Source organism: Monodon monoceros, unplaced genomic scaffold, assembly GCF_005190385.1.
Source record: "Monodon monoceros isolate NGI ecotype Baffin Bay Population unplaced genomic scaffold, NGI_Narwhal_1 Super_Scaffold_3, whole genome shotgun sequence".
NCBI lineage: Eukaryota > Metazoa > Chordata > Mammalia > Artiodactyla > Monodontidae > Monodon > Monodon monoceros.
The window spans coordinates 89,967,246-89,989,979 of record NW_021703780.1 but is presented as its reverse complement, the minus strand read 5'-3'; the positions used below and the strand labels follow the sequence as shown (position 1 = coordinate 89,989,979).

Sequence of the window (22,734 nt, the reverse complement as noted above, 5' to 3'; positions counted from 1 at the left end):
TCATGCTTTCAAAATTCATTTTTATACACTCAATATATCTGTTTGGATGCCTTTTTAATGCAAGATACTGTATTAGAGTGGTGAGAATAGTAATGAGACATTCCAGGCCGAAGTCCCCCAGCATCCATTCAGGAGACATTTACTGAGCACTTACTTGAGGCAGACAGTGCACTCATTCTTGGAGATTTGAAACCAAGTAAAACTCTGCTCTGAAGGAGTGTTCTCTTAGTACACAATATCTGGCACCACAAGCAATGGTTAGAGCAACTTTGTTTTGTCTTCTAGATCTTCAGGGGATTCCAAGAAACCCAAGATAGAGATGACTCTCTAAAGCAAGCTAAAGCATAGTAAGGGAGAAGCTGGTAATTTTTCAAACTAAATACCCAATAAAGATGGGAAACTTCAGGTTGTAAATATTTTAATCTTTTACTGAAGTAGAGCCCACTTCCTAAATCAAAAGGCATGGCTCAAGAAATAGAACATTACCAACCCAGAAACCCCTGTGTTTTCCCTCCCCATCCATACGCCTCACATCAGCCCCAAGGGTGGCAACTATCCTGACTTCCAACACCAAATATTTTTTTCAGTTTTTGAACTTATATCGATGGAATCACATTACATTTTTTGTTTTCTGTCTTCTTTTGCTCAACAATAGTTTTGCTGGAATTATTCTTGTTCTATATAGCTATAGTTCGTCCAATTTCTGTTACTGTATAGTATCCCCTATATAAATAGACTTCAATTTCTTTATCCATTCTGTGTTTGGAGGATATTTGTGTTACTTCCAGATGGGATTTGTCCCCGAAAATATTTCTATGAACGTTCTTGTACATGCATCTCTACCGGGGACATCCCTGCGATGTAATAGCTGGGTCACACGTGTGAGCATTTTGTACGTGCTTCCACAACGTTTGCCAGAGTGGCTGGAACCAATTTATACTCCTGCCTGTCGTGTTGGAGAGTTCCCATTGTTCCACATCCTCATGAAGATTTGCTATTCTTAGTATATTTAATAGTAGTCAGTCTCGTAGGTCCCCTAGAGTTTTAATTTGCATTTTCCTAAATTACTAAGAAAGTCAAACGAGTTCTCATGTTTGTTGGGCGTTCGGATATCGTCTTTGGGAAAGTACATGTTCAAATGTTTTGCTCATTTTTCTTCTGGACTTTTTACAAAAGAATTGTACAGGTTCTTTGATAAGTTGGATTATATTCAAAGTAAGAACTTCTTTTCATCAAAAGACACCACAAGAGTGCTTCCGTCAGGGTCCAGTCAGGAGACATAAACCACCCCCTGTTACTTGCAAGGAGAGAGTTTAATACCAAGAATTATTCGCTAGATACAAAACTGCCATCTCTGTAACGGAATATCAGACCGAAAGAAAACACCAAGGTCTCGCGGAGGTGGCAACTGCCAGAAAGAGGTGCCCCGACCTGCCTCCCAGGACCGGGGGAGCACAGGGAAGTGTTGACACCATTAAACTCAGAAACCCTGAGAAGGGGCTCCCGCCCAGCCTGCTGAGCAGGAATTTGGGTGTCTGAGGAAGAGGCACAGCCACCTGGTGCTGGGTCTCTGAGACGGGACGCAAGAGTGCTGGAAAAGCCGCAAACTGGATTTGATTGCTGCTCTGGGAGCAAAGTCACACTGTTGCAATGAAGTGCTTGGTGCCTTGGGAATAAGAAGCAGGCAGGAAGGCTCGGTGCCCAACTGCTCCAGCCTCGCAGTATCCCGCTAGCGCCCCCTACCGGCGGCTCTCCAAGCCGAGCCTGGTGGGCCAGGTCGGGCCCCATCACCGCAAATAGAGAAGAATGGGGTCGGAACTGAGAGACGAGAGCTTAATACTTATCATGAGAACACGAAGGCAAAGAGTGGGGAAGATAGAACCAACAACGGGCTTGAATCTAGGCTTGAGATGTGTAGCAGTTCAAAATAGCTAACCTTTAGTAGTTAAAATAGCTAAGCTAAGCACGTGTTTGCTGTGTACCCGCTTGCTGTAAAGCTTCACCACATCATCACACCGCATCTCACATCAGCCCATTAGGATGAGCACTCTCACTATTCCTACTGAAACGATGAGAAAATAAAGGCAAGAGAGTTTAAGTAACCTGCCCAAGGTCATCCAGCCAGGAGGTGCCAGGCAGAACAGATAACAATTCAGGTCAATCTAACTCATTTTGATCTTCATACTCCAATCCAAAAATAAAGAGGCTTTACTGTAAAACTGTACAGGATTATGGTAAATGAGACAGGAAAATTCATAACAGGTCTCCTGACTCCAGGGAACTTTTACAGTCATCAGGATTTTCTGGTCGTATTAGCTCATAAAAATATGGCAGGTGACATCAATATCTTTCCTTCTTTACCTTTTTTTGAAGTCCTTATCTTCTTTTAGCTGGTCTTTCAGGCGTCCTTGTCACTGTGGTGAAAAATACCACAGATTCTACGCATGTGCTTGAAGCTACTTTTACTGACTGTCGCTTTGATTTCTGTACTTTGTTTTCGCAGATGGTAACTGTCTGGATGAGAACAGTCCTTTGCCTTTTCTACAATCGAAACCTAGACCCACGCTGCTCCCAAAGCCGTAACCAATAGGAAAACTGTCCGGTTTATTCCCTTCCTATACACAATTGTCTGAATGCAGTTGAAGCACCTATAGACACAGCCACTGCACTTTCCTCATTGTGGACGCTGCGTCCACATGCTGAGATCTGGAGAAACTGTGAGAGCTCTCTTGTTCATTTATCGTCCGGCTGAAGTGTAGGGTGAGCTAAAAATCTGACTTCCTTTAAAAGCTGAACCTGTGCGGCGCTCTTGTGGAATTAGTTGGGGGAGCCAAGTCTCACTGGGCAGCCTCTGGCTCTCAGGCGTCTCCTCGTCCTCCCCTCCCCACGCCATCAGATTCTCCACCTGGCAGCCAAATGCTAATTGCCAGACCTGATGGCATGACTCCCTGCTCTGGGGAAGGGGAAAATTCTTAGTGTGGTCCTCAGGGTGTGCTCTCCCTGCAGCCTCACCTCAGCCACCTTCACCTTCACGCCCTGTCCTCCAGCCCGCCGGGTCCCTCCTGCCTCAGGGCTTTTACGTATGTTCTTCCCGCTATGCCATCCCCTACCCCACAGACACAGTGTTCCCCACCCCACCCCCCTGGAGTTGGCCCTTGCGCACGCTTCAGGGATCACTTCCCGAGGAAGGGGTTTGGGGCTTCCCTCCCCAGACAGGCCAGCTCCTCCCGTGAGAGGCTCACAGCTCCCTGGAGTTTTCTGTTCCAGCATTCATCATTTGTGACATGTGCTTGCATGTCTAAAAAATCCAAGTCTGTTCTGGTTTTCCCACCAGAATGTAGCTTCTCGGGGAGGATGCAGTTGCTGGTTTTGTTCACCATCGTGTGTCCTCAACGCCTAAGAGTTCACTGGAACATGGGCATCGTTGAAAAAAGATGTCATGAAGGGGTAATTGACCTCCATGAGCACAGCTGGTGGGGGGCAGTGAGCAACCTCTTTATCCTAGATCTGCTCGGAATTTTCCTCTCCACAAAGGCCATTGCAAAGCAATATTCTCGTGTCAGCTGCTTTCATTTGTTTTTATCTGTCTGGGTAGGCTCTAGCTTGATGCACCCTCTGTCAGAGCAACACACACAGGTTGTGGGGGGCGCTGCATGGGCGGTCCGATTGGGAGGTTCTCAGGCGGGGCCCAGGGATCTGCATTTAACAAGCACCCCAGGCTTACCTTGAACACACTGGCCCAGCCACACACTGCTCCATCCCCACCCCAGACCAACCTGACCTCAGAAATCTTGTCTCCATTTCAGGACCTCTGTATCTTTAACATTCTGCCCTGCATTAGTTTCCTTTCACCACTGAAATAAAGGGCCACAAACTCGGTGCCTTAAAGGACACAGATTTATTGTCTTATTGTTCTGGAGGTCAGAGGTCCAAAATCAGTCTCAGAGGGCTGAAATCAAGGTGTTGGCTGTGCTTCTCCTGGAGGCCCTGGGGAGGCTCTGTTTCCTTGCCTTTTCCAGCTTCTAGAGGCCGCTGAGTTCATTGGCTCGTGGTCCCTCCTCACCGCACCTCTGCTTCTGCATCACATCTCCTTCTCTGACTCTGACCCTCCTGCATCCTTCTTGTAAGGACCCTAGTGATGATACTCAGCCACCCAAACAGTCTACGGTAATTTTCCATCTCAAGATTCTTAGTTTCACACATCTGCAAAGTCCCTTTTGCCACATAAGGTAACATAGTAACAGGTTCCAGGGCTTGGGCTGCGGAGCTCTTTGGAGGATCGTTATGGCACCCAGCATATGCCGCAACCCTCCCCGCAACATCCTTCCTTTCCTCCTGTTTCTAAGGACTGAATGTCCCTCATATTTGCCAAGGCTTTCACCACACCCGCCTCCCTTCTGCTCTGCCCCTTGTCCCACAGGGTGTGTCCCACCTGTGGTCAGACCATGCCTCTCATGGTCTTCAACTAGAGTGACTAAGTTCTTTTTGGAGACAAACTGGTGTGAATTTGAATTGCCAGCTCTGCTGCTTCCGTGCTGTGTAGGTTTAATAACCAAACTTAACCTCTCTGGTTCCCTTCTAGTGGGCTTAAAAATGCCTACATTTGGGGCTATTGGGAGAATTAACTGAAATAATGGATGGAAGCTCTCTCCCAGGGCTTGGCAGGTAGAAAGCGTTCAGCTAAGGTAGATTATAACAATCATTATCTTCCATGTGTTTCCCCTTTCTTTTGTCCTAACTTGGGGCCTGGAGGCCTATACTACCTTTTTTTATTGACGTATATTTATTTACAATGTTGTGTTAGCTTCAGGTGTGCAGCAAAGTGATTCAGTTATACACATATATATATGTGTGTGTGTGTATATATATATACACCCTTTTTCAAATTCTTTTCCCTTATAGGTCATTACAGCATATTGAGTAGAGTTCCCTGTGCTATACAGTAGGTCCTTGTTGGTTATCTATTTTGTATACGGTAGTGTGTATATGTTAATCCCAGACTCCTAATTTATTCTTCCCCCCCTCCCCCCTTTGGTAATCAGAAGTTTGTTTTCTATGTCTGTGGGTCCATTTCTGTTTTGTCAGTTAGCTCATTTGATTCATTTTTTTTAGATTCTACATATAAATGCTATCATGTGGTATTTGTCTTTCTCTGTGTGACTTAAGTTCACTTAGTATAATAATCTCTAGGTCCGTCCATGTTGCTGCAAGTGGCATTGGGTTCTCTCTGTAAGCCATCCCTCTAACAGCACATACTATGACAGGATAGACAGAGGCTGGACTTTTCTGTCTGTCACGTTCTTTTTCAAGTGAATTTGGTCCAACAGTTGTTTATCAACCCCATCCCAGCACTGGGCTATTCACGGAGCATACAGAGATGAGTGAGGCATGGTCTCTGTCCTCAGCAGACACTCCACAGATAATGGGACAGATAGAAATAAAATTTCATAATAAAGTGGCAAATGCCATAGTTGCTTGGAGAGATCGGGAAAGATTTTTGGATGAAGGGACCGTTGAGCTGAGTGAGGTAGGAAATACTTTTTCAGGAAAAGGCTTATGGCTTTTCAAATTCATTGATTACATCTCTGCCCAAGGCATTGGGCCAAACCACCATCAGCAAGATTTACACTTGACTATTTCAGAATCACAAGAGCTTCACCACTCTGTTCTTTTAAGCCCAAGCCTGGCACAGTGAGAGCTTGTGCTGAGGGCCTGGCTAATCCCAGGATGCTCTGCTTTTCCAGGGGCAGGCCTGACGTATATTTAAAGCAGAACAGTCGCTTTGCTTGATTGGAATATGGTGGCTGCCCAAGCATCTTAGCCACCACAGAGAGACTCCTGCTGAGAGTTCAATAGCCATGTGATAAAGCACAAAAGCCATCAAGCTGGACTGTAAATCATTGGCTCTCTGACTTCTTAGCTCTTGACTCATTACAGCAGTGCAAAAGCCCTACCTCTGTCCATCCTATGTGTTCTGGCTTTCTAGAACAAAAGAACTCCAAGATGGCTAGATGATGGAGTGAACACAGTAACAATCACATCTCTGAAAATGCTTCAGTCAACCAACATAATGATCCGCAAGGGCAAATCCCCAAATAATTTCTCAATTACATCAATTCATGAAACAATGAGAGCAACAGTCCAGGACCAAGACCGACTGAGACAGCACAGACGCAGTCCATGGAATCCAGAACCCTTCCAGAAAGTGCTGGGAACCCCTTCACCTCATGCTTCCACGTTCTCACGCTGCCTTACTTGCTGTACTGCCAAAGCATTGGGTAGTTTCCAGACTTCTTGATAGAACAGAAAATGAAAGTGTTTAGCAAAGTCTAATAATACCCCAATTTTAGTTTATGAAAACCAAGTTTCAGTTGCCCTTATTTTTAAACTTCATTAATAAATAGTCCTCCTTGTGCATCAAAATGAAAATCTCTATGTGCTTGTGTCTACTGTCTCCAAAGAAAAGACTTTCATCCTGGGATGCATTTACCATCCATCCAGGAAAACCCCTGCAGCCTGCAGTGGAGTCAAGGCCACACCTAATTTTACTAGTCTAGAGAAACCTACATGCATTCTTCATCTTCCCGCCCCATGGACTTGCTTCTCCATGTCATCTGTCTTGGGGGAAGCTGAGGGGTGTCCAAAGAAGCAAGAATAGTGCTCCAAATCTATAGTTAAAGGACAAATCTGGAGGTAGATCTAGGCAGTGGAGAGGTGAGGACCAAGTGGATAGGATAAAGGTTAAGGAAAACACTGTGAGCTAAGATCTGAGTTCACCAAGTCATAGAAAATGAAAGCTGATTGGGACGTAGAAAATTATTCAGCCTGAACCTCCCGCTTCAATGGGAGAAAGTGACTTGTGATCATAAAAAATAGGGATGATAGCACCTGCCTCTCAAGATTGCTGTAGATTCAATGAAAGGATAGCATGCGTATCAATTTTGGATCAGAGTAACCATTTAACATGTGTTTTTGCTGGTCTGCAAGTAACAGAACTAAGTCTTCTAACTTAGAGGAGGTGCTCTGTCAGGCTGCCAGGAGGCCCAAGCACACAGGAAACTCATAATAAAACAAGGACAATCTCAAGAGCATGATGCTGGGTCCAAGACTTGGTCCGCTCAGGTGGATTTTATATGTTTCTGTTTGGATAGCAATGAACCTCGAGGCCAGTGTATGACTCCATCTAGTAAAGTAATTCTTTATACACTACTCTCCCACGGCAGGAAGTTCTTCTAGATAGCGCTTGTCACATTGTGGCTTGTGCTCTCACTTATGTGTGTCTTATTTCAACTACTATTGTGATCCCTTTGGGAGAAAAAAATACACCTTTTAATTTTTTTTTAATTATGATAGTACTTACAGTTATGTTTACTCATAAATTATTGTAATCATGACATCTTGGAAAACTAGAAAGGTTTTAGAAGCCAGTGGGGGGAGGGAGGAATCCCAGTATCCAGAGGCAACCACTATGTCAGAATATTTCTTTATTTTGGTTGTGTATTATTTTGTTTGTCCATTTCGTTCCATATATATCAGTCAGGATTTTCGGTAACAAAAAGAAACTGATGCTGACTCATTCAAGCAGAGAAACAATTTGTAAGGAAGAGATCAAATGACTCAGAAAATATTGGACATTGACTTGGTTTCCACCTTGCATGTTTTAAATAATGCTGTTTCGAACATCTTTGTGTGTAAATTTTTGTCTGCTCTGTGAATTATTTCCATGGGATAAATTTCTAGATGTAAGGACTGAAGGTGAATCCTTTTACATAATAAGATCCCTCTTCTTGGGTCCTTAGTTTTTATTAAGCTCTCAGATGGCTACCATTAAGTCTGTAAGTAATTTTTATGAAGGAAATTGAGCGAGTGATACATCCCTTCAGTGCTTGCCGATCTAACATGCTTACACTATAAGGCCTACCGACTGCTGGTTGCTGTAGCCACATGCAGCGGTCTGATGTCATCAGTGAAATGTGGACAATTGAAGGAGAAGCTTCTTCGTGTTGCCACTGCCACGCTAACTAGCCCTGTGTCAATGCCGAGTCCAGTGGTTTCGTAAGAGTGGTGAAGACCCTCTCCTCTTAGAAGGTCCCTGAACTCCTTATAGAAATGCGTCTGCTCCTTCCAGCAACCGTCATGGTTTACATACAGTTTCTTTTGACAAAAAAAAGCAACGTATAATGTGGCCGCTGCTCTGGGTACTTTGTTAGGTTGTTTATATGCTGCTTCCCCCGCCCCTCACCTTCACACTACAACCCAGCCAAGGGCAGAGACTACATTTCAGTCATCTTTTTTCTCTAACTAACTCATTATCCTCATTTTCCCAGTAGGATGTAAGCTCCCCGAGGACAGGCACTCCTGTGTGTTTCCTCGCGCTGTCAGTTTCCCTGGTTCCTGTAACATCACCTCGCACACAGCACACAAGCAGTGAACATGCTTATTAATCTGAGTTGAAGAAGAGCCAAGTAATTCAGAGTCTGGAGTCTTAGAATGATTTTTGTCTCTGAACACGTCCAGGTTCTGTTCTCAGCTCTGGAGCTGGCTTACACATCATCTAAGCCTTTTTCTGTCTACTTGGTTTTCCAGTTAGTTTCTCTACCGAACACATTATTAGACTGTTTTATCCAACTTTCTATTTTTCTTTCATTGAAAGCCACATTTCTCATGCATCCATTAATAACTTCACATGACATACCTTTCCCAGTTAACACCAAGGATCTAAATTTTTCTGCCTCTTCTTGACGTGAAAGGTAAACTAAAGTCAGTGGTAGGTAAGAATGCATTTACTAGAATTTGGGGACCCAAATCCTCTTCACGCCATTGGAATCATATTTATTCAGACCCTAATCTGAGCGGTTTTTCCTTTCTCTCTTCTCATCTCCCTCTTGAGTTGCTTGACTTTTCATATAGCGCAGATGTTATGAGATAGTTTATTCTCATTACGTCTGCACTGGTCATCGTGCTGGTCTCTTATTTTTGAGCTAGTAGCTTATGAAGTTACTCAATTCCTGGCCTTGGGTCACATCACAGCGTTTTAGGACTGTCCATGGATTGTCGAACCATGGTGCCCCTTAAGTGTAGAAGTGTGATGAGAGCTAAAAGCATCGACCTCAAGCGTTCCACTTTCATTTGTTTATTTATTTATTTATGCATCCGTGTAAATTTTATCTGGGCAAAGTATTCTGAAACATATATGGGTATGTATCTGAATATATGTGTATATATGTGTATATATGTTTGTACACATATGTACATTCATGTATGCATACACACACCCACAGACACACAGGAAAAGCTCTGAGTTGGTTCCACCCTGTGGCAGATGTTACTGGTGCAACCAAAGTACAGAGTATTTTGAAGTCAGGCTTGGATTCACTTCAGCCAGTGCAATATGCGTGGAGGGGACAGGTGTCACCAGCAGGCGGGAACACTTAGGAGGCAGTGCTGAATTCTTCAGGCCTTTTTCTATACCATGGCAATCGGTGATTATAGATGTATATACCTATAAAGAGATGGCACAAGGCTGAAGAAGCAGACTAGACTGGGGATCCATCTCAGAGAATCACCAAACCCAGAACAGACCTGATTTGGGAGAAAAAAAAAAAAAAAGAAAAACTTGTGTTAATCCACTGAAATTTTGTTCTAATTGCAAAACTTCACACATCCTGGCCATTGTAAACCGTTACATGCAAGACCAAGAATAAAAGGACAGCGGGGGGAGACACTGAAATGACCCAGCCAAGACCACAGCTGGAAACAAGGTAGTGACTAGAACCCAGGACTCTGCACTCTTTGCTTTGCGTTCATCTCCCTGTGATACTCTGGACGCCTTTAACTGCAGTGGAAACAGCACATGGCGTCAGGAAAAGCTCCTGGATGAGACATGAAAACAGTATACAAGTTTAAAACCATAAATTGCCCAACACTTTACTGTCTTGCACAATCTTCCCTCTTTTACCTGTCAGGTCAGAGATGGATGGGATGGCAGGAAGTCTCAGTAAATTGCAGCATTAAGTATCATCACAAATAATCATTTTTGCAAATAATCCAACCTGCTTGGACTTGAATAGGCTCTGGTGTATCTGCAAATATTACCGTAGCAGCCAAAGATGTATATAAAGGTATTTTTTCGAATCCCAAATGATTCACCATATTACTGAAATATGAAAGTGAGTAGTTAATAAAATTGTCAGCATTTTGAAGGGGCCATGAAATATCCTGATACATCTGGTTTTATGCCTGCTCTCTCCCCTCTAGGGCTGCATAAACAGCCAGGATCCATCTTTCATTCCCTTTTAACTCTGGGATTTACAGGATAATAGATGCCAAAATGCACATCCCGTGACAATGGCTTCCAGACCCAGCGCTTGAAGGTGAGAAGTAAAGAAGAGATGCATTGCCCCGATAGAGTATTACCTTTCCTGATATTCAGGTTGCCCACCCCCCCACACACAAATTAAAAAGATCTCTCCACTTGGGCAAGTTTTGAAAACTAGCTATGGTTTCTGGAAATTAGGAACATGAGACTTAACAGAATTTTAATTCCAAAGATTTTTTTCTTAAGTTAGTAACAGCACTACTTCATGAAAATGTTGCAGAGCTACAAAGAATTGAAGATCCCTAACTCCAACCCTTTCTTGTCAAGGAGTGCTAAACATGACTTGGAATCCTCCACAGTGATTGTTGAAGACTGCATAGACCCGGCACAGTGCTCCAAGCTCCTCAGGAGCATATAATTCATTGTCCAAACTGGCACACTTTGGAGAGGGGAATGGGGCAGTGGGTGCTCTGGTCCACTAGACACACACCACGGCTGCCGTGGACCAGTTAGGGTTGGTGTCACTCTCCCTATACGTGCCCATACGACAGGTGGCAAACACAATGCCGAACGGATCCAGGCAGGGCCACCCCATCTAAAAGGGCAGCTGCCATTTTCTTCAAGGCAACTGTTCCCACACATGAATCTAAACTACAGTTGCCAAATGTTCCCATTTTTAAAAGGAAATCAATATTTGTATGTGTATCCTTCAATGTCTAAATGTTGTCAGTTCATTCAAAAACTCAAAATACCACAAAGACCAAACACTGCCTTCGAATTCTCTCTTGGGGGTCACCAGTTTTTGACCTCTGTCTTAAGAGTGGTAGACAGAAGTGTCGCACTGGAAGACTGGGAAAGGGCTCTGGGGCCGAGGTAAAGCTGTCACTTACATGTGCTTTTGCACACAAAGGTAAAGAGTCAGAAGATTTACAGAGTTCCAAAATTAATGAATGAATCCCTTCATTTAAAAATGATAATATTATAACTACAAGTAAACCTAGCTTTGATTTTTCTGAAGTTCATGATTTCCTTTGAAAGCTCTTTTTGGCTGTTTGGACTAGCTGGCTGGTTTTATTGGGCAAACCAATATGGAGCTTAATCTTCATCCCTGCAGGAGTGAGTAGGAACGAAATCTCTTCCTTTAATCATGAAGGTGAAACTTTCCGTTTTCGCTGTTCTCCATGGCTGCCAAGCCGACTTTCTCTGTGTTACATCAGCCAGAAGAACTGTGTCTCCTGGCTGCCACGAACTGCAAAAAATCACAGGGAAGGGGAGTGGGCTGTGACGGGCTTAGAGCAAATGTGACTCTGGGGGGCTGGGCACACCGTTGCCCCAACCAAAATGAGGGTTCTTAGCCAGGAAGAAGAGAGGAATTGGTGTCGGGTCAATCAGCAATGTCTCCCATAACTGTGCAATTCATTCATTCCTTCATTCTATAAACATTTTTTTGAGCATTTATTAAGTGACAGGCCCTTGGGACACAGGAGTAGACACAAGGGGCATAGATCTCTGACTTCCCCCACTGAGTTTACATTCTTGGAGTGGGGAGGATATTTTTAAAAAGTAAGCTTCACAGCATTTTAGAAGGTGATCAGTGCTCTGAAAGAAAATAAAACAGAGAAGGAGGATAGAGGGTGATGAGACTGGGGTGGGGTTGCAGTTAGATATTGGGTAATCTGGGAAAGACTCCCTAAGGGGGGACATTTCATCAAAGACCTGGAAGATGTAAGGCACCAAATCACATGCCCACACAGGGGCAGAACATTCCAGACAAAGGGAATAGCCAGTGCAAAGGCCCTGAGGTGGGAGCAGCCCCTGCCTGGTTGTGTAACAGAGGGGCCAGAGCAGTGGGAGAGCCTGGACGGTAGTGAAGGGAGGTCAGAGCAGGATGTGGAGGCCACTGGGAGGAGGTGGCTTACAGTGAGGTGGGGAGGGAAGGAGGGGCTCTGAGCGGGGTGGTCACGTGGTCTGACTCTGGCTCCTTTGTTGAGAATGAGCTGTGGGCACCAAAGGTGGAAGCCAGAAAACCATCACTGAAGCTCTTGCAGTAATCCAGGCAAGAGATCATTGGCTGCTTAGACCAAGGCGGTAGTTTTCTTTAACACATTAAAAATCTATTTGCAGATAATACAAAAGCCAGAAGGGAGCCCAAAATGTCTCTTCCCAGTATGTGTATCCCTTGCTGCTAACATAGTGTAGAAGCCAGAAATTAAAAGTGCAGTGGGGCTTTTTTGATTCGCATTTTCTCTCATCTAATATCAGCCTTAATTATATCCTATTAAAGTTAATTCTCGAACTATAAGACAAAGATCTATGAAATTATAAGTTTCCTTTCCCACTGGTTTGCAGAGCTCCTTATCAATGAATACATTTCATACAAACAAGAAGGAATGTAAGCCACTCAGTGTGATGCCTTATTTCAGGATAAAGTTACCCAATTAAAAATAAATGGTGAATGATCATGTTTTCCTTTCTGGTTTTAATAACCAGGGCTTAATTCAAGAAACCTGCTTGCTGAGATGTTTTTGTTCAGTGATCATTTGTTGTTACCCCTATTGAAAGACAAAGCTATGGAAGACTGGGTAGACTCCAGCGAAGGGGGGAGGGTAATGAAATGAAGGCGGGAGCAGATGGTGAATGTGAATGGAGGCCAGGAAAAGGAGGTGAATGGGGAGTGAAAGGTACACAGATGGTAGCATCAGTGACCCTGGGGCTGAGCACAAAGGAAGAAAGAGGAGCGAGTGCTTTTCCAGCCACATCTGCTGACCCCGCCAGGCTCACAGCTGTCCTTTCTTGCCCACAGGGTTCTTGGTTGACCAGGGGTGCAGGGCACAGTGCTGGTACCACCTCTGGGGAGGACCCGGGAAGGTCAGAGCTTCCTTGTTTAGGGGCCAGATGTTTGCTATGTAAAGAAACTTCTGCTGCAGGTAAGCACAGTTCTTTGCAATTCTATAAACCATACTAAGACTGCTAATGTATATATATATATATATATATATATATGTGTACTTGCTATCACCGTTCTCTCTGTCTGTCTCTGTCTCTGTCTCTCTCTCTCTCTCTCTCACACACACACACACACACACACACACACACACACACACACACACAGAGCCCAACCTTTCTCTCATTGTTCTCTCTCTCTCTCCTGCATTCTCCTTTCTCTCATCCTTCACCTGTCTATAGTGACCATCTCAATTCTACTAACCCATCACAATAATGTATCCTATGTCATTGTTATTAACCTATAATCTGTAATTGTTATATATAACCATAAAAGGCAATGCTATCATTAATACTGCAGCCATTGTTAATTAGAACAAATCTGAGATGCTGTTTGACCCATTCTCATTTTGCAAATGGGTAAACTGAGGCCACAAATGACTCGACCAAGGCCCGAGAGTGTGTTCAGGGACAGAAGGCCGAGTGACTCTGAATGGATTCATCAGCCTCTCTCCCGAGGTTTTCTTTCGGCTTTTAACTTTTCAGTGAGCAAACTTTTGGAACAAACATATTTTAAAATACCGCATTCACTATTGTTTTCTTCAGAGCAGTCCTCTCACCCCTCTCCTCCCCACCATGTTTAGGTGTTTTATGGCATATACGGAATTGTCAGTTTCCTCCTTCACTGAAAAGATGACTTGAAAAGATACTAAGGAAACTTTTCTCCATCCTCCAAAACAGGAACCTTACCAGTCAACAGAATTATGTATCTTTTTGCATTCTGCAGTATTTTTTTTTTTTGGCCATATAATGACTCATTTCTGTTAAAGTAATAATGAGTAAGCTGTTTTATATTCTGACAATCTCACGTGCCAATCATAGGCCCTTTTGTATTCTGTGTTATCATCATTTCTAGTATTTGTTTCCGACCAATACATGTTAATTATATATGTAAACTACTTAAGACTGTTGAAAAGAAAATCAGCTACAACCCAACCGGCCTTGGAATAATTGATGCATTGGCCCAGTCTCCATGTGTACGGTTTTTATTTTAAAAATTGGAGCTAATGCTATATAATTGGGTTTCTATTTGCTCCCCGGCCCCCTCGTTAAGAGCGAGGTGGAGACTAAAGAATCTGAGCCTGTTTCTCCACGTGTAAAATGTCGTGCCAGGGGCGGGAACAGGCGACGGCTCTCACCGAGCGAGGCGGGCACCAAGTCACCAAGAGCGGCGGACACAGCGCTTGGTCCCCGTGGCGACGGCCCTCTCGCCCGCTGCGCCTTTCCGGGCGGGCCGGCGCGCGGTCCGCCCCGCGGGCGCCGCCAGAGGGCGCTGTGGCCCCGGACGCGACGGCGGCGGCGCGGCGAGAACCCTCCCCCGGCGGCTCGGCCGCCGCCCTGTCCCAAGCTCCTCTGCGGGTAAACAGACATGGCCGGCGAGGGAGATCCGCAGGACGCTGGGAACAACATGGGCAATCACTTGCCGCTCCTGCCCGGTAATCGCCCGGGGCCGGTCCCTGGCGGCGGAAGGGGGAGAGGCCCGAGCCGTGAGCGGCACGGCGGGGCCGGGGAGGCGGGCGGGCGCTGTGGAGCCGGCGGGGCCGCGCCGGAAGCGGCCGCGCATCGGGCCGCCGGCCAGAGACCCAGTAGCGGCGCTTCTCCCCGCGGCTCGGTCCCCCGGGCTGGGGACGAGGGTTTGGGAGGCGGGGAGGGCGGTCTCCCCCAAAAGGCAGGGATCCCATGCTGTCCATCCTCCGTGTGTCCAGAACTTGGCTCCCAGGAAATGGTCTGAAACTGGGTCGGGGGAAGAGAGGGGGACTGGGACAGAGCTCAGCAGCCCAGACTTTTCCTCGACTTCTTCCCTTTGATAAGGGTGACAGCTACCATGTATTATTAACTGTTACCACGTCACGGGCCCTGCCAGAAGCGCTTTGCATGCGTTTCTCCGTTTAATCCTCTCCACATTTCTTTTCTAATCCTGATCTGGTGGGTGAGAAATGGATTGGTAGATTAGTGTGTGACTTGCCCAAGGTCACACAGTTGCAGGGCCAGGACTCCTATCCGAGTCTATCTGTCTGCATAGGTGGTGTTTCTCAACCGCTTCACGGCCAAGACAGTATTTGGTCTGTTCTTAGGCACATAGTTCAAACACATGGTAGAACAAGCTTAATTAGAGATACTTAGGACTGTGATGTTAAACTCAGTTTTCTCTCTCTTTTATGTTTTATGAAAATTTATACTTTGGACTTATGTTGGAATACTGGGTACAGAAAAACCTGGAATCATTGTACAGTTTTGTCGTGGAATGCTCTAGACAGGAGATGCTTTCCAAGAGGTGTATCAGCCAAACGGAGACTATTAGCTGAGTCCCTTCACTGTGTGTCAGGAAGTATGTTAGGTGTCCTGGAGATGAAAAGAGGTATGATACACAGTCTGATACCTGAGGAGGTTTATCATCTATATGAGGCTCCTGAAAGTATAACTAGCAGAAGGCTGTTGATTTAGGCCAGTTAAGCAAATGCTCTTACCCTCCATCAGAGGGAGGGATTGTTCAGGGCCGAAACGGATTGGGGGAAAGCCCTGTGGGGTGTCCTGGAGACATCCAAAAGCCTATAACTTAGGAAAGGCTTGCAGAAGATAAGGCCTGGAAGCTTGGGTCGGAGTGGTGGGAATCTTGCATCTCTTGCCGGTGAGACTGGGGGTTTCTTCTGTAGGTTGCAAAGAAACAGTTGTGGGTTTCAGACCTAAGAGAAGCTGTGCTTGGAGGACTAATTTGCCCACTGGGAGTGGCGTGGGTTGGAACAGGAAGAGACTAGAAGGCATGCCCTCCATATAGGAGGGGCCTTTTCCAGAGAAATAAATCAGGATCAGACTCAGTGGTCGATCCGGAAGCAACCTAGCTGAATTGGACTTGACTGAAGAGCTGAGCTGTTTTTTCAGAGGCATCAGCCCCGCTCTGTCTGTGCCAAAGCCAGTGTGTCAGGGAAGATGCTGATGCTCTGTTGGCATCCGCATGCTGCTCCTGCATGAGATGAGTCACCACACTTCACCCTGGAAGCTCTCAACAGTCAGTGTGTTTTGTCAAAAAAAATCGGGTGCAAAAGGGCTCAGAGAGATTGTCAATACGATAATCATGCTTTTGCAAATCATACATGAGTTTTATTTGTAGAAACATTGGATTGTCCACACATCCATGTAGAATGAATTGTATTGAAGAGTAATCCACTTTAAATGCTAAGGAACTAGCTTAATATTTGATTCGAAGAATCTGTCCCAACCAAACAAAACATTAATAGATAAACAGCCAAGTGGGGGAAGTGGGTTTCTGCCCTATACATGAGAAAGACTACTTTGTGTAAGGAAATCATTTAGAGCCGGAAGTTGGAACAGTTAAAATGTAAATTTTAAAATTATGAATTCTAGCCTTTAAGCTAAAATTTGACCTTTTAAACTCTGTAATAGAGCAATAAAGTGTCAAAATGCTTAGTGAAAGCAATGCTGTCAGAATTGTGAATGCAAGGAAGTAGATTCAGAATATTTTTGTCATCGGTTTAGATTTGTCTTTGTTATCTCTCGGTCTCTTAATGAAATTCCTTTGTGCTTAGGAAAATTTTGTATGAAGTGTTCAACCACTGCACATTTGAATTTAAATTGAAATAATTATGTTGTTCTCTTTGACAAAGCCTTATGTATCTAAGAAATTTATAAGAATTGATAGAGAGTCCAAGGCATTTGCCATGTTGAAAAACATTTATATTTTCTTGTCAGGGACCTAGCTGGAGGTGGTTTGATTTAAATAATGATATGCACAAAGGAAAATAATTATTTTGTAAAGACATTTTATCCACTTAGAAGTTTATTTGGGGGCTTGCTTGCTTTCTTCCTTCCTTCTTTCCTTCCTTCCTCTCTTTCTCCCCTCCTTCCTTCCTTCTCTCCCTCCCTCTCTCCTTCCTTCTTTCCTTACTTCCCTCCTGTCTCCAGAAACTCTTTAAAGTTAAACGTTTGAAAGAACTTTAGAGATTGTTCTTGTTCATGCCTGTCATTTTTCAAATGAGGGAACTAAGGTTTAATCAGGTGGGATGAATTGTCTGAGGTGTCAAAATTAGTTCCTAGCAAGGGAGAAGAGGTAAACCTCCTCTGCAGAAGAATTTCAAATCATTTATGCAGGTAGGTCCCCCTTCAAGGAGGTGGAACATAATCCCTGCTTCTTAGATGTGAGTTGTCCCCAGTGATTTGCTTACAAAGAGTACAATGTGGAAAGGAGGGGGAAAGTAGCTTTCCAGTGGAGAAATCCGACTAACACTGCCTCATCCAGGTGAGCACGGTCAGCTTCAGTAGGTATAGGTGACGTCGATAGTGTGCACCCTTGATAGGACATGATGAAAATGGCTCTGCACCTTCCTAGGCTTCTTCCCCAAAACACAAATCCTAATTGAGGGACATTCTACAAAAATGCCTGACCAGTAGTCCTCAAAACTGTCAAAGCCATCAGAAACAAGGAAAGTCTGAGAGACCAGCCCAGCCCAGAGGAAGAAGCTAAGGAGACATGACAGCTAAATGTAATGTGGTGTTCTGGATGCGGTCCTGGAACAGAAAACGGATATTAGATAAAAACTAAGGAACTCCAGATAAAATGTGTTTAGTTAACGGTAATGTGCCAATGCTGATTCCTTAGTTATGACAGACGTACCGCACTAATACAAGACATTAGCTATCAGGAAATGGATGTGAGGTATACAGGAACTCTATTATCTTTGCAACTTTTCTGAAAGTCTTAAACTCTTCTAAAATTAAACATTGACTTAAAAAAAGTAGTTGGTGGCAGAGCCCAGCCTAGACCCCAGCCCTCCAGCTGCCTCTTCACAGTACTGTCCAGATTCCCAAGTGTGTGTGGTGTTTACAAGAACCTCTCTTTTCATGGGCCCAGAATCCTCATGAAGGAATTATGTATTTGAAAGGGAACATAGCTTTTACATGTTCATGCCTCTGTTTTTCGTTTGTTTTTTTCCTTATAATATTGTACTTCTACAGCAGAGGGTGAGGAGGAAGATGAAATGGAAATGGAAGTGGAAGACCAGGATAGCAAAGAACCCAAGAGACCAAACATCATAAATTTTGACACTAGTCTTCCGACATCACATACAGTATGTAATTTTGTAACAGATCTAGTATGATAAATACGTACATTTAACTGTAGATGGAAGTTCTTGAAAACGAATGACTGCTTTTAGCATTACTGGAAATTACCTCACACCAGAAGTTGTGGATGAGGACGTGGGCTCTTGACAGTAGATAAACAGTCTTAAGCTGTAATTTTTAAGCACTTTGATACCATGTGTGTTACTAGTTGTAATTCTTTGAAGAATTGGTGCCCTTCTTACGTCTTTGCTAGTAATGGGGCTACTAAAGTACTTCTTATTCTCTGTACTACTGGGTCCCAGGGTGTGATTTAACATTCTAGCATTTTATACTTGTCATTTATGCTCTTTGGACATAGAGATGTCTAGCTTAGTCAAAATCAAATATCAGGTTGGGGCTTCCCTGGTGGCGCAGTGGTTGAGAGTCCACCTGCTGATGCAGGGGACACGGGGTCCGTGAGGATCCCACATGCCGCGGAGCGGCTGGGCCCGTGAGCCATGGCCGCTGAGCCTGCGCGTCCGGAGCCTGTGCTCCGCAACGGGAGAGGCCACAACAGTGAGAGGCCCATGTACCGCAAAAAAAAAAAAAAATCAGGTTGGCCAAAAAGTGCCTTCGGTTTTTAAGTGAAAGTAAAAGACATTTTTCATTTTCACCAAGAACTTTATTGAACAACGTATTCACCCTTTTGTTCCACTACCTTCTGCCATTTTTTAGGCAACTTCATAATTCCATCTTCCCAAAACTTTTTATCTTTTTGAGCAAAGAATTGTTCCAAGTGCCTTTTACAGTCTTCCAGGGAATTGAAAATATTTTTCCATTAAGAGAATTTTGTAAAGACCAAAATAAACGGAAATCCAAAGGTGCAGTGTCTGGTGAATACAGCAGATGAGTCAGAACTTCCCCGCCAGGCTGTAACAGTGTTTGCCTGGTCATCAAAGAAACATGCGGTCTTGCGTTATCCTGATGGAAGATTATGCATTTTCTGTTGACTAATTCCGGACGCCTTCTGCTTTCAGTTGGTCTAATTGGGAGCAATACTTGTTGGAATGAATCGTTTGCTTTTCCAGAAAGAGCTCATAATAGAGGACTCCCTTCCAATCCCACCATATACACAGCATTACCTTCTTTGGATGAAACCGGCCTTTGGTGTGGTTGGTGGTGGTTCATATTGCTTGCCCCACGATCTCTTCCATTTGCATTATTGTACAGTGTCCACTTTTCATCACGCATCACAATTTGTTTTAAAAACAGAACATTTTTGTTACATTTCAGTAGATAATCGCATGAGGATATACGGTCAAGAAGGTTTTGTTCCCTTAACTTATGTGGAACCCAGACATCAAAGTGATTCACATAACCAAGCTGGTGCAAGTGGTTTTCAGCGCTTAATTTGGATATTTTGAGAATGTCGGCTATCTCCCACGTGGTATAATGTTGATTGTTCTGAATTACTGTCTCGATCTGATCGCTGTCAACTTCAACTGGTCTGCCCGACCGTGGAGCATCGTCCAGCGAGAAATCTCCAGCACGAAACTTCGCAGACCACTTTTGAAACATTCGCTCAGTCACAGCATCTTCTCTCTACGTGGCACAAATCTTTTTTTGTGTGTTTCAGTTGCATTTTTGCCTTTCTTAAAAATCATACTGTGATGAAAATGTTGCTTTTTTCTTCTATCTTCAATATTTAAATGAATACACAAAAATTCACCAATTTTGATCAGTTTTTTTTTTAAATGCACGCTGATATGACAGCTGTCATGATAGTCTGACAAAATTGTTTCGAGTGGAGTTGAAGACAACTAAGCACTACTAGAGCCATCTTACGGAAAAAAACGAATGAACCTTTTGGCCAACCCAATATTTTGAACTTAAAAAATGCTCTTGAATTTTTATGTATGTGAGAGATTCTTCACAAGAAATTAGAAATTCTACTTCTAAGAGTCAAAAATGGATTTTCATGTGGGAGCTGATACAACAAGTTTATTATTTAAATATTTGTACCCTCTGTGTGTGTTTCCTTATGCTGATTTGCTGTTCAGTCTGTCGAGCTTGTGTTTCTGTTCCATATCTGTACTGACACTGACCTTGTGTGTGTCCCTCTGTAGTATCTGGGCTCTGATATGGAGGAATTTCATGGCAGGACTTTGCACGATGACGACAGCTGTCCGGTGATTCCAGTTCTGCCCCAGGTGCTGATGATCCTGATTCCCGGGCAGACCTTACCTCTTCAGCTTTTCAGTCCCCAAGAAGTCAGTATGGTGCGGAATTTAATTCAGAAGGACAGAACCTTTGCGGTGCTTGCATACAGGTAAAATCTTAGAGCTGACTGACTTAACAGTCTCTCGTGCAGTCCCAGGAGAGGTGGTTTTAAAGCCCAAACTGACTACTATTCTGCATGCACAGGAGATGGGATGAGGTTGGGAAGTAAAACATTCGGATAAGAAGTGTGAAAGTGCAAGTTGGAGTATTTCGGTATGATCATTACCATCTAAATCAGGCTTTACCTTTCACACACATTTGAACTTTCTGGTATTTGAGAGGTTTTATATCATTAATATTTAATGAAAACATTTCTAGAATCTTATTTTCAAGAACTATCTTTATTTAAAGAAAAAGAGGGCTTTACATTGTAATGTAAAGGATTACTTTTGCAAAAGAGCAACTAGTTATTTCACCGTCTCAAAATTCCTAAGCTGTCCTTTTACAGACCCGTGCTAAACTGAAGCTGAATTTCAAGTATCCCATGACAACTAGAGGAAATCAGTGGTAGAGGCAGGAAATCCATACAGGAAGGTCCCCCTCCCGCCCCTGCCCCCCAGTACAGTGCTGCTGAGAAGCAGCAGAAAGGATGGTCTGCTGAATAAAAAGAATGTTTGGTTTGGGAAGGGAGAGTTTAAACTCCTATCAGTCCTAAGTCATTTTCAATGACTAGCAATCTATTCTTTTCCTAATGGGCTCTAACTGTACTTCCTGAAGCCTCTTTATATATCTCAATCCCCTGTGTGATTCTAAAATAAATAAAATTAAATAGCTTTGCAATGAGAGCCGATTGCTATAAATTGTTTTCCCATGTGTATTGCTTTTGTCAACTTTGCATATCTGAAAACTAAATGTTCAGAACTGTTTCCTTTTTAAAATTTACCTTGGAAGTAATGTACAGGAAAGGGAAGCACAGTTTGGAACAACAGCAGAGATATATGCCTATCGAGAAGAACAGGATTTTGGAATTGAGATCGTGAAAGTGAAAGCAATCGGAAGACAAAGATTCAAAGTCCTTGAGCTCAGGACACAGTCAGATGGGTAAGAAACACCATCTATCTTAAAGCTCCTTGAACATCATAAAATGAAATGGTTTTCCTATATTTTTTCTGTTTTGCTGACCCTTCACATTTTGTGACTTTTAACTAGTTGTTCTTTTCCCTTTGAAAGTATAGCTTAGGGGTTTCCAACTTTGCTGTGCATCAGATGCCCTGGGAAGTTTTTCAAACTATAGATGCTTGAGTTCCAACCGCCCCTCCCATCCGTAGAGAGCCATCAGTCTGGGAGGGAGGCCACAGCATCGTTTCTGATGATTTCCAGGTGATTCTAATGTCCCTCTAGGTTTGGGAACGGTAATGTAAACCCTACAGGCAGTGTCATGTGGGGCAGGGCTTCTTTGGGGTTGAAGACCTCTCTTCAGATTGAAAAGGGTGGGAGGTCAGAGCCTGGCAAGCTGTGTGTGGCGTGGCATTCCTGTGCTTGGGGAGCCATGGCGGTCAGCCTGCCACCTGCTCCTTCTGGGCTGTGAGGAGCGTTTACACGGAGTGCCCATCTCCACTGTGAACGTGCTTTCACCTGTAACAGGTCATATACTGAAAAAGTGACCAGGAAGCACCTGTCATCTCTGTGCCATACCCAGTTTAGAAATTCTCAGAGTGTTCTCTTTTAGCAGTTAACTATTCTGGCGTGGCTCTCATGCTTAGGGTTTTCTCACAAATTTAAGGAATAACTCATTTTAAAAAAGGCAGTTCACCTTTGCTCTTAAAACAAACAAACAAGCAAACCTCCCCAAAAAAGCACACAGCATATTGTCCTCAACGCTGCACGTTTCCTTTTATAGGAGTGATTCTTAACTATGGTACCTAAGAATCACCACTGAATCACCAGTGAAGTCTTAGAAACAGATTCTTGGGTCCCCCCAGCCCTAGTGAATTGGTCTCTTATCTGTAGCCACGGTTGAAAATCTTGTCAGGTCTCTGTGTTGCACAGGTCACGTCTTCCGAACACATGGACACTCAGAGGGATCTTTAAAAAAGAATATGAGCTGCCTGTGGGCAGTAACTTTTTGTCTGTTC

General features: G+C 43.9%; 1 protein-coding gene across 10 annotated transcripts in view; it reads left to right on the top strand.

The window, feature by feature from the left end:
* Positions 1-22,734, top strand: part of CRBN (cereblon) — a 950,388-nt gene that overhangs the window by 910,175 nt on the left and 17,479 nt on the right. For 7 of the 10 annotated variants that reach the window (XM_029241884.1, XM_029241885.1, XM_029241886.1 and 4 more), the window contains 4 exons: positions 13,122-13,245; positions 18,293-18,405; positions 20,506-20,708; positions 21,551-21,700. In XM_029241884.1, coding sequence (XP_029097717.1) covers positions 13,122-13,245; positions 18,293-18,405; positions 20,506-20,708; positions 21,551-21,700 — 590 coding nt within the window. Of the gene's footprint in view, positions 1-10,257; positions 10,374-13,121; positions 13,246-14,628; positions 14,758-18,292; positions 18,406-20,505; positions 20,709-21,550; positions 21,701-22,734 lie in introns of those variants that run through there. The other 3 variants (XM_029241889.1, XM_029241891.1, XM_029241893.1) reach the window with 2 other exon arrangements.